Source organism: Hibiscus syriacus, unplaced genomic scaffold (assembly GCF_006381635.1).
Source record: "Hibiscus syriacus cultivar Baekdansim isolate YM2019G1 unplaced genomic scaffold, ASM638163v2 tig00001644_pilon, whole genome shotgun sequence".
NCBI lineage: Eukaryota > Viridiplantae > Streptophyta > Magnoliopsida > Malvales > Malvaceae > Hibiscus > Hibiscus syriacus.
In genome coordinates, this window is record NW_024061878.1 from 6,665,778 (window position 1) to 6,679,623 (window position 13,846).

At 34.4% G+C, this 13,846-nt stretch overlaps 2 protein-coding genes across 2 annotated transcripts; one reads left to right on the forward strand and one right to left on the reverse strand.

The window, feature by feature from the left end:
• Positions 1–3,898: 3,898 nt before the first annotated feature.
• On the reverse strand, positions 3,899–8,720 carry LOC120128567. The gene is made up of 7 exons (XM_039146234.1): positions 8,688–8,720; positions 8,451–8,585; positions 8,053–8,316; positions 5,528–7,941; positions 5,329–5,437; positions 4,997–5,077; positions 3,899–4,265 (listed from the first exon to the last, which is right to left on the reverse strand). The coding sequence occupies exons 1-7, from the start codon at positions 8,718–8,720 to the stop codon at positions 4,182–4,184; spliced, it is 3,120 nt and encodes a 1,039-aa protein (XP_039002165.1). The 3' UTR covers positions 3,899–4,181.
• Positions 8,721–12,840: 4,120 nt separating this feature from the next.
• LOC120128574 (dof zinc finger protein DOF2.1-like) lies at positions 12,841–13,607 on the forward strand. Its single transcript, XM_039146246.1, has 2 exons — positions 12,841–12,904; positions 12,958–13,607. Exons 1-2 carry the CDS (start codon positions 12,841–12,843, stop codon positions 13,605–13,607), a joined length of 714 nt encoding a protein of 237 aa, XP_039002177.1.
• Positions 13,608–13,846: the final 239 nt, after the last annotated feature.

Sequence of the window (13,846 nt, forward strand, 5' to 3'; positions counted from 1 at the left end):
GAAGAAGAGGCCAGGCATTGCAAATAGAAGATGAACTCCTCAGCCAAAGCAAGAAACGGAGAATCAGATAACCGTTGAAGGTTGAAGACGAAGTTCCTGAAGTCGAATTTCTCAAGAGCGTTCCAAAAGGCAACGATTTTCATCGAAGGAAAAAGGTTGAAATTACGAAGCAGTCTGGAATAGGAAACGCGATCAATGGTGTGAAAATGTCCAAGTTTTTTTACGGGAAACTACCAAGGCAATGGCTTTTTTAGATAGAGATTTTAATAGGAAAATCAAGAAACAAGAAAGGGGGCAAGATAAAAGAGGGAAATAGGTTCAAATTACTTGAAGAGATCAAAAAATTATGATCGTTAAACAAAAAATTAAAGCCATGTGTTGCTGGAAAAGGAAAGCGGTGGTAGTGGATGTGGCATTTCTCTCTTAACATCGGTAAATTTAAGGTTAAGGCCATAATTGGAGAGATTTTCACTTGCATGCATGTTAATTTTAATTTTTACATTTTTTGTCCACATAAATTATTAACATGTACAATAAATATGAAATTTTATCCAAAATATAAAATTATTTAACAAGGTAAGTGAACAAACGCTTTGGGTTTTTATCCATGTAGATCACTTCCACTGATACGCTTAATTCCCCAACGATGAAATCGTGAATTGCTTGGCTTGAAATCGGATGTCCCCTCGAGAATGTCATGGACAATATTTTGTCTTTCAAATCAACATTGCCCTTCAAAATCTCCCTGTCATCAGTGTCATTCGGTTCTTTCGAATATCACTTACGACCCAAGTTTTGTCCCCTCGAAGATGTCATGAACAATGTATCATCTCCCAAATCAATGTTACATTTTAGAATCTCTTCTTCGTCAACGCCATTGGGTTCTTTTGAAGATTGCTTGCATCCCAAGTTATGTTGAACTATATCAAGAAACGCTACCTGACACACATCTTTTACAAAATTATGGATCATTCGTTTAAGCCCTCCCTATTCTTGACAAGAAAACCCAACAGGATTTCCTGAGGAACAAGTATGTTCATCTGCGGGAAATCGAGATGTAGCCATGACGAGATTTGTTGGGAAGAAAATGTCATGCATTGCAAGCAGATGATGGACTGTTCGGCCAAAGCGTGAAGCAAAGAATCAGAGAATCGTTGGAGGTTGAAGACGAAGATCCTGAAGTCGAATTCCTCAACATTGTTACAAAAGAAAACGATTTTCATCAAAGGAGAAGGGTCGAAATTAGAAGCAGTCTTGCATAGGCAATACGATCAATGGTGTGAAAATCTCTGAGTTTTTGAAGGGAAACTGCCATGGTAGAGGCTTTTTTAGAGAGATAAATTAGCGGGAAAATCAAGAAACAAGAAAGTGGGCAAGCTGAAATAGGAGAAGAGGTTTAAAGTACTTAAAGTGATCAAAAAATTATGACTGTTAAACATAAAAATTAAAACCATGTGCTGCTGGAAAGGGAAGGCGGTGACGGTGGCAGTGGCACTTCTCTCTTAACGTTGGTAACTTTAAGGTTAAGGCCCTAATGGGAGAGATTTTCATTTGCATGCATGTTAATTTTAAGTTTTACATCTTCGGTCCACATGAATTATTTAACATGTACAAGAAATATGAAAGTCTATCCCAAATATGAAATTATTTAACAATGCAAACGAACAAACGCTTTAGGTTTTTATCCATGTAGATCACCTCCACCGATGCGCCAAATTCTTCGACAATGAAACTGCGGATTTCCTGGCTTGAAATTGAATGTCCCCTCGAGAATGTCATGAACAATGTTTTGTCTTCGAAATCAACGTTTCCCTTTGAAATCTCCCTGTCGTCAATGCCTTTCGGTTCTTTCAAAGATTAATTGCGACCCAAGTTTTGTCCGCTCGAGGGTTTCATGAACAATGAGTCATCTTCCAAATTAAAGTTACCTTTCAAAATCTCTTCTTCGTCAGCGCCACTAGGTTCTTATGAAGATTGCTTGCGACCCAAGTTAAGTTGAACTCTATCAAGAAATGCTACCTGACATGCTTTTCACAAAATCATGGATCATTTGTTTAAGCCCCTCCTTGTTCTTGACAAGAAAACCTAATAAGATTTATTGAAGAACAAGTTTGTTCATCTCTGGGATATCGAGACGGAGCCACGGTGAGATTTATTGGGAAGAAGAGGCCAAGCATTGCAAGCTGAGGATAGACTATTTTGCCAAAGCATGAAGCGAAGAATTGGAGAACCATTGGAGGTTGAAGACGAAGTTCCTGAAGACGAATTTCTCAAGAGTGTTCCAAAAGGTAACGATTTCATCGAATGATAAGGGTCGAAATTAGAAGCTTTCTGACATAGGGAATGCAATCAATGATGTGAAAATCTCAAGAGTTTTTGAAGGAAAACTGCCATGGCAGAGGTTTTTTTAGAGAGAAATTAGCAGGAAAATGAAGAAACAAGAAAGGGGCATGCTGAAAGAGGAGAATAGGTTTAAAGTACTTAAATAGATAAAAAAAATTGATAGTTAAACACAAAATTAAAGCCATGTGCTGCTGGGAAAGGAAGGCGGTGGCACTGGCAATGGCACTTCTCTCTTAACGTCAGTAAATTTAAGGTTGATGCTTTAATGGGAGAATTTTCACTTGCATGCATGTTAATTTTAATTTTTACATCTTTGGTCCACATGAATTATTTAACATGTACAAGAAATATGAAATTCTATCCCATATATGGATTTAATTTTATTTAACTCTAGGTTTATTTTTAATAAATAAAAAATTAAATGGTAAAACTATGCGAGCCTAATTTTGATCCAACTTACGGACATATACCACCATTGGGAAAAAACAATATGGTTAAAAGTTTTGAATTAATGAAAATTTTTTATTATATTTTTAGTATAGAAGAAAAATCAGATCAATCAAGATTTTATGGGAAATGATAAATACAAGGGTAATTACACGTTTAATATTTCGACTATTACTTTTATTCCATTTTGGTCATATAACTATTTTTTGTTTTAAAATCATAGCTAACGTTACAATTTGGTTTCATTTTGATCATCCACCATTAAAAAATCAACAATGATGCTAATGTATCATTATAAGGTAATATGATGGTATCATTGCATTTTTTTTAAAAATGTCACATCAAAAATTATGTTAATTTTTTAACAATGAGTGACCATTATAGAACTAAAACGTAACATTAAGTATAATTTTTTAAAAAAATAATTTGGTTTCCAAAATGGAACAAAAGTGATATTTGAGATATTAAATGTGTAGTTTACCCTAAATATAAAGCTTAAAGAGTACCTTAGTTGTCAAACTCCCACCAAAAGAATTAATCAAGTCTCTATAAAAATTACATTTGAATAGTCTTTTACTTTAATAAACTCATTAATATCATTTTTGAACCGACCAAAATTACCATTGATTGTTATTGTGTACTGATAAAGCAATTCATAATATTGATCTGATCCATGATATTGACAAAATAATACATAATAACAATGTGATAACCTACATTTGAGTGATGATGTTACAAAATGACTTCAATAAATTTTGGGTATCTCAGGGCTTGATTTTGAGATCTCATTTGAATATTTTTAGGTTTTGGGTTGATGTTGAATTGGGTTCGAATTTGAGTCTAAAGCCGATGACAACCATAATTATATAGAGTTGATAAAAATGAAATTCGACATGATTATAGAAATACACCAATGCAAACTTTTTCCTTGGTACACATTGTTTTGCTTTAAAAAAGCTCCAGATTTCAAGCTGGACTGTTTTCCCCATTGTTTATCTTTGTTATACAAGGAATAATTTACTAGATCATTGGAAGTTACCAAAGTAAAATTTTCCAAGATCAGTTTTACTCCATATAATAGGTCCATAAAATACTAAAATTAATTAAAAGGGAAATGGCAGGGGCCAAATCAAGGAAGGCAAAGTAGGCAATCCCTAACAGGAGCTACACAAATTGACACTTAAAAAGTCCAATTGGAAATTTGATCAGACAGATAAAACATCAAACAAAAGAACTTTGAATATCTTTTGTTGTTTAGATATGCCAGAATTCAGGGATTTTCAAACCTTCCAACGTTTGTTAGTTGTGGCGTGAACGTACAATTGATCACATCTGTTAGCAGGAAAAAGAAAAAGAAGGAAAGAATGGTTAGGCAAACCTTTTGGCCTCCGTTATTCAGAACCGGGCGGGACGTTTGTGTGGGTGTATTTTGTGCAGTCGAACGGTCCTACTCCTTGGTTGTTTTTCTTTCTCACCTGAGAACCGCATTAGTTTTTGCCATTAGTTTTACACTACAAGGGAAAGATTTAGGTCCCCGGAACATATTTACAAGGGAAAGATTTGGTCACCCATCTATTACTTAGTTTCTGTTTCAGTCACCGACATGTTATTTTTCTAAAAATCATACCTAACATTACATTTTGGTTTTGTTTTGATCACCCGTCTTTAAAAAATCAACGGTGATGCTAACGTGGCAATGCTGATGTGGCATTACCTTATGATGACACATTAGCATCAATGTTAGTTTTTTAACGGTGGGTGACTAAAATAGAACAAAAAACGTAACGTCAGATGTGATTTTGAAAAGAATATTAGTTGAAAAACCAAGACAGAAACTGAGTGACCAAATAGGTAGTTTACCCTATTTATTACTGCTGAACCGATTAAAATGACCTTGACATCCTTTATTTTTCCCAGAACATATCTATGAAAAATGACTCGTACAATATTTTATTAACTGCTGAACCAATCTCAAAATCATCGGTTGATATGAGTTGGTAACACATCTCCTATATCTACTCCATTAGCAACAATATCATTTTAATCATGATGCTTATACAGCATACAAGGAAAAATAAAGCATGTCAAGGTCAAGTTTAAACTCTTAGCTCCAAATTGGTTAAGTGTCAATTTCAAATATAGTCATTAAAAAAAAGGGATAGCACTGAATAGCATTTGTAATCTATTAAAGGAAGTTGAACTGTACCGGGGACCATGGACCAGGCTCTGGCAGAGATTTGTCCGTGGGCGAATTTTGTACAGCACCACTTTTCATTGTTAGAATCTCCTGAGTGACACAAGAGACATCATTAGATATGGCTAAACACAATATTAAAAACTCCCTTCCGCTATTAACTGACTTTCCGATCAAAGCTAGGTATGGACATTTTATTTGTTTTGAGTTTACAGTTTAAGTAAATTTGTTTAGCTATTAAACTGACTGCTTGATAGTTCTCTTGATCATGATACTTCATGAAGAAAGCAATTTCATGACTTCAACCTCACGAAATAAAAGGAAAAGGAATATGATAAGATTACCTCTCCAGCATCTTCAAAGGCAGCTAACCATTCATCTGAAAATGGAACAGCGTTCAAAGGGGGCTTTACTAAAGGAGCAACTTGCCTTTTGTCATTGCTAGTTTCCTCACTGCCATCAAACAAGCCACACTTTAGCATCTTTATGAAACAAAGCATAGGGAAAAATGAGGATAGAGATTGGTCAAAGTAGGATGCTTACACCAAAGATGTACAACCCGTAGCTTCTACATGGGTCATTGAACTGTTTAATTCCTGTGACAAATCATTCTCCAATCTGTCGACTTCTTCCTGTAAGAAAATTCCATCTGAAGATATGTGATTTCTTTTGATTGAGGAGGTTGATTCCTCATTTAAAGAGCAAAATGCTTGAGACTTGCAGGTATTTTCTGCCCCAGAAACTTTATCTTCGCTCAGTGAAGAAAGCTCAACATTTGAAGAAGTTACTTGGTCACTTTGTTCTGTGTCTTGCATGATCACATCATTACAACCATCATGGTTGTTATCTGACAGATTAATCTTGACATAACTAGATGATTCCTCAGTAACAGACCATCTGAATTCACCTGGCTCTGGCATAACAGTGACATCATTTTGAAGCTCTTGAGGTTTATTTAAATTCTCGACTACCGCAAAATTGTTATTTTCGGCTGAAGAGAAAAGGATAATTTTGCAGCTATCAAATGAAATACCATCATTGAAGTACTGCGAGGATGCATCTTTTCTGAAAGATCCATCAGTCGTCTCATTATCTCCAGCAGCACACTTGTCACTTGGTGCAACTGTTCGCACCTTAGACAGATCAGAAGAACCTTCCACTGCCTGTATAAAACATTTCTTTCTGGGACTCACATGTGCACAATTGTCGGTATCAAATTTGTGGGTCTCTCTCTCCGCAGAGAAAAGGTCATGACATGCCTCTAGAATCGGATTATCTACGAAGGTGTTACCAGCATCAAGGGAGGAACTAGTAAGCACGCCAGGTGCATTAAAATGAAAAGAAATGATCTTGTCTCCTGGCTCTGAAATGGCATCTACTAGGCCCAGGGGGGATATTGAATGAGAATCATCCATCTCTCTGGCATCCAGATTGCCACTTCTTTGAAAGTCATTGCGGACACTAATATCACAAGCAGTTATTGCTCCAGTTACTTGGTCTTCCTCGATCCTTTCTAATCCCTTAGATGAAGTAGCTGCTTCACAAAGGAGCTCAATGTCATGGTTGCACTGTGTATCAGTAGAAACCGAAGCCTCGTTCTCTGCATTTAAACACTCAACCACGTCAGCCATCTCATTAACACAACTTTGTAGTGCGGGTGGAATCCTAGATGGAGCACTGGAATTTTCTATATCACTCTGACAGGCAACATTGTCAGAAGAGAAGATTTCTCCATGTAATAGGCAATCAGTTGAATGTGATCGATAATCATCCTGGAAAAGTGTCTCTACTACAATGCACGGATCAGGAAGTGGTGGCTGTTCAACTAGCATTTCATACACACCATTTACATGTGCATGCAGATTATCCGCTTCTGAAGCATTCAGAAGATAACTGCTACTTTCAAGACATAAATTACATTCAAGAGATTGCTTTTGTGCATCTGCAACATGTGATTGATGATTCAAATCAATATCCCCAACAGTGCCATCTTTTCCTTGAATTCTGTCTCCATAATGCAATAGACCATGGGTCCTTTTCAAATCACTAGCATTGCAATCACTAATATTTGGACTCATAACTTTACTCGCCACACTGTTGAAACCAAGAAATGCTTCTGAAGGCTCACCCTCCTTGAGCAAGGCATCATCATTAATATGATGTATCTGAATCTCATTAGCTTTTTGATCATCTTCAAAGGTGCAAGGTTTTACATGTTCATTTTCAGCTGATTTGCTTGAATTTTCATAGCTATCATGACTGCTTATCTGGTCAATGTTTACTATTGGAGAATCATGTATGTTACTACTATTCATGTCGCAAGAATGCAACTGTGGAAGGAGATCAAAATCTTCAGTCAATGAATTATTTTGTACATTTCCTGAAATTTTGTTGCCAGCATCATCAGCCTTCAAGCCATTTTTTACCTCCAGGCCATGGTGAGAGACAAAATGGGGATCTTTGAATTCACCGCTGATGTGATTCGTACTTCTAGGGATGGCAAGATTTTCCCTCTTCCAATCTAATTCCACTTGTTCGGAGGATTGACTTTGCAAGAGTAACTTGTTATCACTACACTGATATTCCACATGCTCAGTTTCCCACTTAAAACTGCCGTCAATGGTGTGCAATTGCTGCTGATTATTATTTAATTCATGATTGTAAGAATTACAAGAAACCTTCACTTCCACCCTCTGCATTTTAGTATCTCTTGAATTTGGTCTGGCACCTTTGCATAATGAACTAGCACTTGATGGAACAGAGGGTTTTGTGCTTGGAGTCCTCAAATTTTCAATTGCTGCTACAGCACTGGCCACTACATGTACATTCTTAGATGGAGTGGGGATCTCAAAAGCAGAATTTAAGACACCAAGCTTTGACAAATTAGGATTATTAGGTTTTGGGATATTGCATGTTTGAGTGCTGCTTTGTATATCACGTGAAGCATTAGTCTTTGACTGCAAATGAAATCAATAGTCAATAAGAGAAAGGGGAGAACCCCCACTGATGCTTCTAAAAGTTCCTGAGTACATCAAAATTTACCGTCTACATAAGCAAGGTTGACATACCTGAGTAAAAAATCCTAATGATGGCGAAGGCATCCGTAAGCCAGATGGTTTTGTCATTTGTGGCTGTGAATATTGAGTGTTTCCACCAATATGGGAATGACTTTGAGGAAGGGAAGCAATTTTGTTGGCAACAGCTTCATGATTAATAGATCCATGACCAGAAGCCACAACAGGATCTTGGTTGACCTTTAAGCCATTATCTGGCTTGGTAACTAATGAATGATGTGATTGCGTTGATGAATGACTTGCCAATGCTGAGCTTTTCTGTATAGAGAAAAAGATATATGGAAGATAAGAAGTAAGTTTTTCTTAGTTTCAAAAGGAACACAAAACTGTTAATCATCATTTAATTCCCAGAATTTTTCATAAACAATGACATCTAAAAGCTTTAGTCTCACCACATTTCTTTTAGGCTGTATAGCAGACAATTTGTTAATTTGAGATCTCCTGAAAAGACTAGATTTTGCATTATTTTGAGAACTTCTAGTACTTTTGTTGGAACCTGTCAACCCAATGCTTCTGTGGGCACTGATCTCTGTATGAGAAAAGGAACCACATAGAAACAAATGTATGAAGTTTCCTCTTATACGATTGTGAGATTTGACAAAAAAATTTATGTATACCTATGAAAATACAATAGCGGGTGAGGAAGAAACAAAGATAAACATGATACAAAACTGTGCTAAACCATCAAATGTAGGTTAAACCCAAAAAAATTAATTTAACATAAAAATACAAGAAAAAGGGAGTTAGTCCAAAGAACAATTATATTCCCTGTTACCTGCTTGAAGACTTTGATTTCTCTTTGGCTTGTTTAAGTTCGGAGAACTCCTGGCAGTCGAGGAACCAGACTTTGGAACAGGTAATTTAGAAATTTTTGGTTCCTTAACAGTTGTTTTTGTTGTGCTTACATTTGCAGGTCTTTTATGAGTGATGAAAAGTCAAGGTACAATCTTCAATAAATCCGAACAAATAAAGAAAATAAGCATTCATATGAAAAACCACTACTTAACAATTGAATAAAACCATAACAAGGAAGGATATGCAGAAGACATCACAGGCCTTGGACATCCGCTACGCTTAGAACCACTTCTATTTACGTCATGAACTGAAAGCACATTTTGTTTCACCTGTCGAGATTCATATTTAACATAACTAAAAATTGCTTTCATCTCACAAAGAAAGAAATTAGAGCAACTTTTATAGGCATATATATTGAAGAAGACCTAACTAACCATGGAACGAGAGGCCGAACCAGAACTCTTCTGCCGTAGGCTACTAACAGCTTTCTTCTTTGCCTCTTTCGAATTACTATGATTGCATGGCAACTCTTTAAACAAATTATTTTCAAGTGCCTGCAAATCCGATGAATCACTGGATAATGACTCTCCCGGCTCTTCTTCTATAGCCAACAATTTCTCACTACTCAACTTACTAGAATTCCCACTAATCAAAGATAATTCAGTTGAATTCAAAACACCTAATGCAAAGAAAACAAATTACATAAAGAAAATTAACTTCACTCTTTCAATTAACGAACCCATACAAAAACAAAGTAAGAAAAGTCGGAGTACCTTCTTCAGTGAAGAAAGCGCGATCCCAAGCTAAACTTTTTCTCAAATTGTAACCTCCGCCTTGCTTTTTCCTCTTCATTCTCTGTGGTTCTAAACTTAACTTCTGAAGTTCAGATTTATGCTCAGTATTGTCAATATTCTCTTTACTAACGTGGGAAGAAAAGGAGGCAGGGTTTTTCGCTTTCACATCTGCAAAATGCAAAAGCAGGGTGATTGAAATTCAGATCGAAATCCACCGACAGAAAAGAGTGAACGAACACTAGGGAAAAAGAAGCATAGAAAACAGGAGGAAGTGACCTGTGGGATTAGATGTAGGGAAATGGAGAGGGGAGCAAGAGAAAAAAGAAAGATCAAAGGTGGAAACGGCGTCGGTTAGGGTTTTCCTCGGAGATCTTAAATAGATGGCTTTCCATTACTGTCAATTAGGGAATGTAAAGATTGGGAGTTAAAAAAAAGTTGAAGTTTTCAACTGAAATTCTCCATTACTGTCGAATTTCAAACGAAGAATTTTGGATTTTTTTTTTGAGTAAATTTTTGAATGGCGAGCGGGAAGGGGGATGATGACAGAAGATCACGTTACTGGGCTTATGTTAAATGACGTAAATACCCATACATGTTAACGGCCCAGCCCACTTTTATCAAATGGGTTGCAATACTTCAAATAGGACCCGAGTTTTATATTTATTTGGCTTAATGCTAAAATAAATGTCAGATCTATCGTTTTTCATAAGTACGTGTCTAAAGTATTTTTTAACTCATTCTGGTATCGAGCATTACAAGCGTTATCATTTTAGGTGTTCGGGCTGTCAACAGTGTTAATTTTCCTCGTTAGTGATAATTTGATAATTTTAAAAATTTTATTTAAAATTAAAAAAATTAAAATTATATTTTAAAAATAAATATTTTTTAAATAACCCAAAAACTTTAAAAACCTTCATTTCAACCCCTGAATCCACGCCTACCGGCGACAAAGCTCCACCTGACCTCACCTCCCCTCAGCGACCAAAATCCCTATGAAATCGTGACCGGCAAATCGATGATTTATACCTTGTAAATCATAGGATGAAAATCGCGATCACATACGATTTTGACAGCCAATCAACGACAACTACAGTTACGTATGACTAGTAGGATGGCAAAGACTACATCGACGGTGGTGGGTTAAGGTTAGAATTTGAGGGTTTTGGGGCTTTTTTATAATTTAAGAGAAATTACTATTTTTTATAAATATAATAATATTTTAAAAAAAAAATTCAATAACACCATATTGCAACATGTGTCACTTAACGGAGGAAATCAACACCGTTCAGAGCCCTGCCACTTAAAAGTGATATTGTCTGTAACATTAGACAATGTGATCATTCAAAAAATAGTTTAAACACTATTCCTGAAAAGTGTTATTATTTAGACATTTATTTTATAATTAATTATTATTTATTTTATAAACTAAAGTTTATTAATCGGTGAGCAAATGATTAAGGGTGTGTTTGTTTGTCGTAAAATGAATTATGAAATTGATTTTTCCCGAAATCCTGTGTTTGTTTCATGTAATTCGTTTTTTGGAAAATGTTTTCCCGTGTTTGTTTCACGTAATTTGTTTTCTGGAAAATGTTTTCTAATGTTTAGTTGGAGGAAAATTGATTGGTCAACGTAATTCATTTTCCTGGTCAACAAAATTTCCTTTATGTTTTCTGGAAAATAACTTACGGTCTGATTTTTCGTAAGTCATTTTCCGAACTTTTCACTTCAAATAATAAATACTCAAACTAATTTTATTTTATGAATTTAATATTAATAAAATATTTTAATATAATTTTCATCTAAATATTAATTATTAAAATATTTAAAATATATTTATTAATATTTATAATAATATTATATTATATTTTTAATATTATAATAAAATAATCAATTATATTATAATAATATAAGATATTATATTTTTAATAAATATATAATAAATTTTTTATATATTTTAATAATGAATAATATTATTTATATATTTAATAATAATCTAATAATATTTTAATTAAAATATTTAAAATATACTAATTAATTTTTTTAAAATATAATATAACACTATTACTTTAATAAATAATTAATATAATTTATAATATTTTTATTTCACTAAAATATACCGATATTAATTTTTTTATTAATAAAATTATAAAAAATAATATTTAATAATAAATAAATTATTTTAATATTTTAAAATTATAATATTAAATTTTATGATAAATAATATTATTTATTGTATTTAATATTTGTAATAAATAATTTTAAAAATACTCATCAACTAGTGGAAAAAAATGTTTAAATAACATCTTCTAAACATCGTAAAATATTTTCCAGAAAAATGTAAATTCATTTTACGGAAAACATTTTTCGAAAAGCATTTTCCAGAAATTAAATTTATTTTCCAGAATTCAAATTCTAGTAATTCATTTTCTAGTAATTCAAATTCCAGTAATTCATTTTCCAAAAAAAACCAAATTCAACCAAACAAACATATCCTAAGAAAGATTTGCTTTCAAAAGGGTAAGTAATTAATATTACTTGAAACCAAAACAGAATCTTGATTAACAGTAAAAAGTATAATAAAAATTTTAATTAATCACATTAGTATCTGATCTATTAACTGACTAATTCATATCGAGTACTGATTAATTCATATCGAGTACTACAGAGGTGAGGAAGACCCTCCCAACCAATTTGCTCTATTCAAAAATATCAAGATTCGAACATCTAAACTTGATTAAGGGAACTAATATATTATCCACTAGAACAGGTAAAAAATAATAATCTTTAATAAGTATGTCAGTAACATTAATTGCTTTGACCTTGTCGGTTTTAAAAACCTACATCTAGGCCAGTAATATTTTGCAAGACAAAATTGTCTCTTCCTTCTCTTTTCCTCGTTGAATTTCGCTCTCTTTGTTTCGTTGCCTTCAAGCTTCAACAGAACATCACCAGGTATAAATAAATTAATAGACAAAACAAGTCTTTGTTATTGTATATGTAAATGTTTTGTCTGAATATTCAGTTCTACTCCATAAGTAGTAATATTCTTTGTGTTCTTTCTTCGTCTTTTTCTTTGATTTCAGATTGACCCTCAAATTTCATATGAATTCATGCAAACATCTTTTAAGTTTCTGTAATTGTTTTGGATTCTCGGGGTGAATTGTAATTTATAATAATAATAATAATGCAGGAGATGGGGAAGCCTTCAAAAAGACGGGCAGAGCCAAAACCAGAAGAAGCAGTTGAGTGTCCGAGATGTGAGTCCAGCAACACCAAGTGTTGTTATTACAACAACAACAGCCTGTCTCAGCCAAGGTATCTGTGCAAGGCTTGTCGGAGGCATTGGACCAAAGGTGCACTCTCCGGAATGTTACGGTGGGAGGCGGCTGTCGGGAAAACAAGAAATCTTCTTCTCCTTATTCTTCTTCAACATCATCAAAGAAGATCAAAGATCAAACATTGACACAACTAAATACCAAACCTCTGATCAATACCCATCACGATCACATTGACACCACCGATGATCTCAGACAACGATACGACCACCATGATTCCGACCACCTTTCTTGCTTTGGAAACCCTAGCCATGACGTTGCTGGTTCAGTTGCCGACCTTCTCTTCCTTGGAAACTTCGACGATTTTCAGGGTTTTTGGAATGACACCTTCGGTGAAAATGGGGATCCGAGCGTGGGTTTTAATGGGGAAACCATGATGCTTTACAATAACGAAGATATGAGTGGTTCGACATCGACGACGACAACGACGATAACATCGGATGTAGGCGCGGTTGCGACGATGAAACAAGACGGCCCTGAGAATGGATCGGACTTATGGAGTTTGCCGTGGCAACTCATTGAAGATGCCGGTGCCGGTGGTAATAATAACCACAACGCCATGGCGGTGGGTTTTGATCTTGATTCAGTAACAGATAACTGGCATGACTTCTTTCATAGTATTTGAGTTTTGAATCTTAAATTTGAACTATTACCCATTTCCCCCTTTTATCCAAGTCAAGGCAATTAAATATAATATTTTGATTCCCAAATCTCAGTTTTGGAAAAAAGAATGATGTTTGAAAATTACTTGGTGTTTAGCATATATATTCCAGAAACATTTTTAAAATAAAACACAAATATTTATAAATAATAAAAAAAAATTATATGGAGCAAATACGAATAAAATATTAGGATAAACATCAT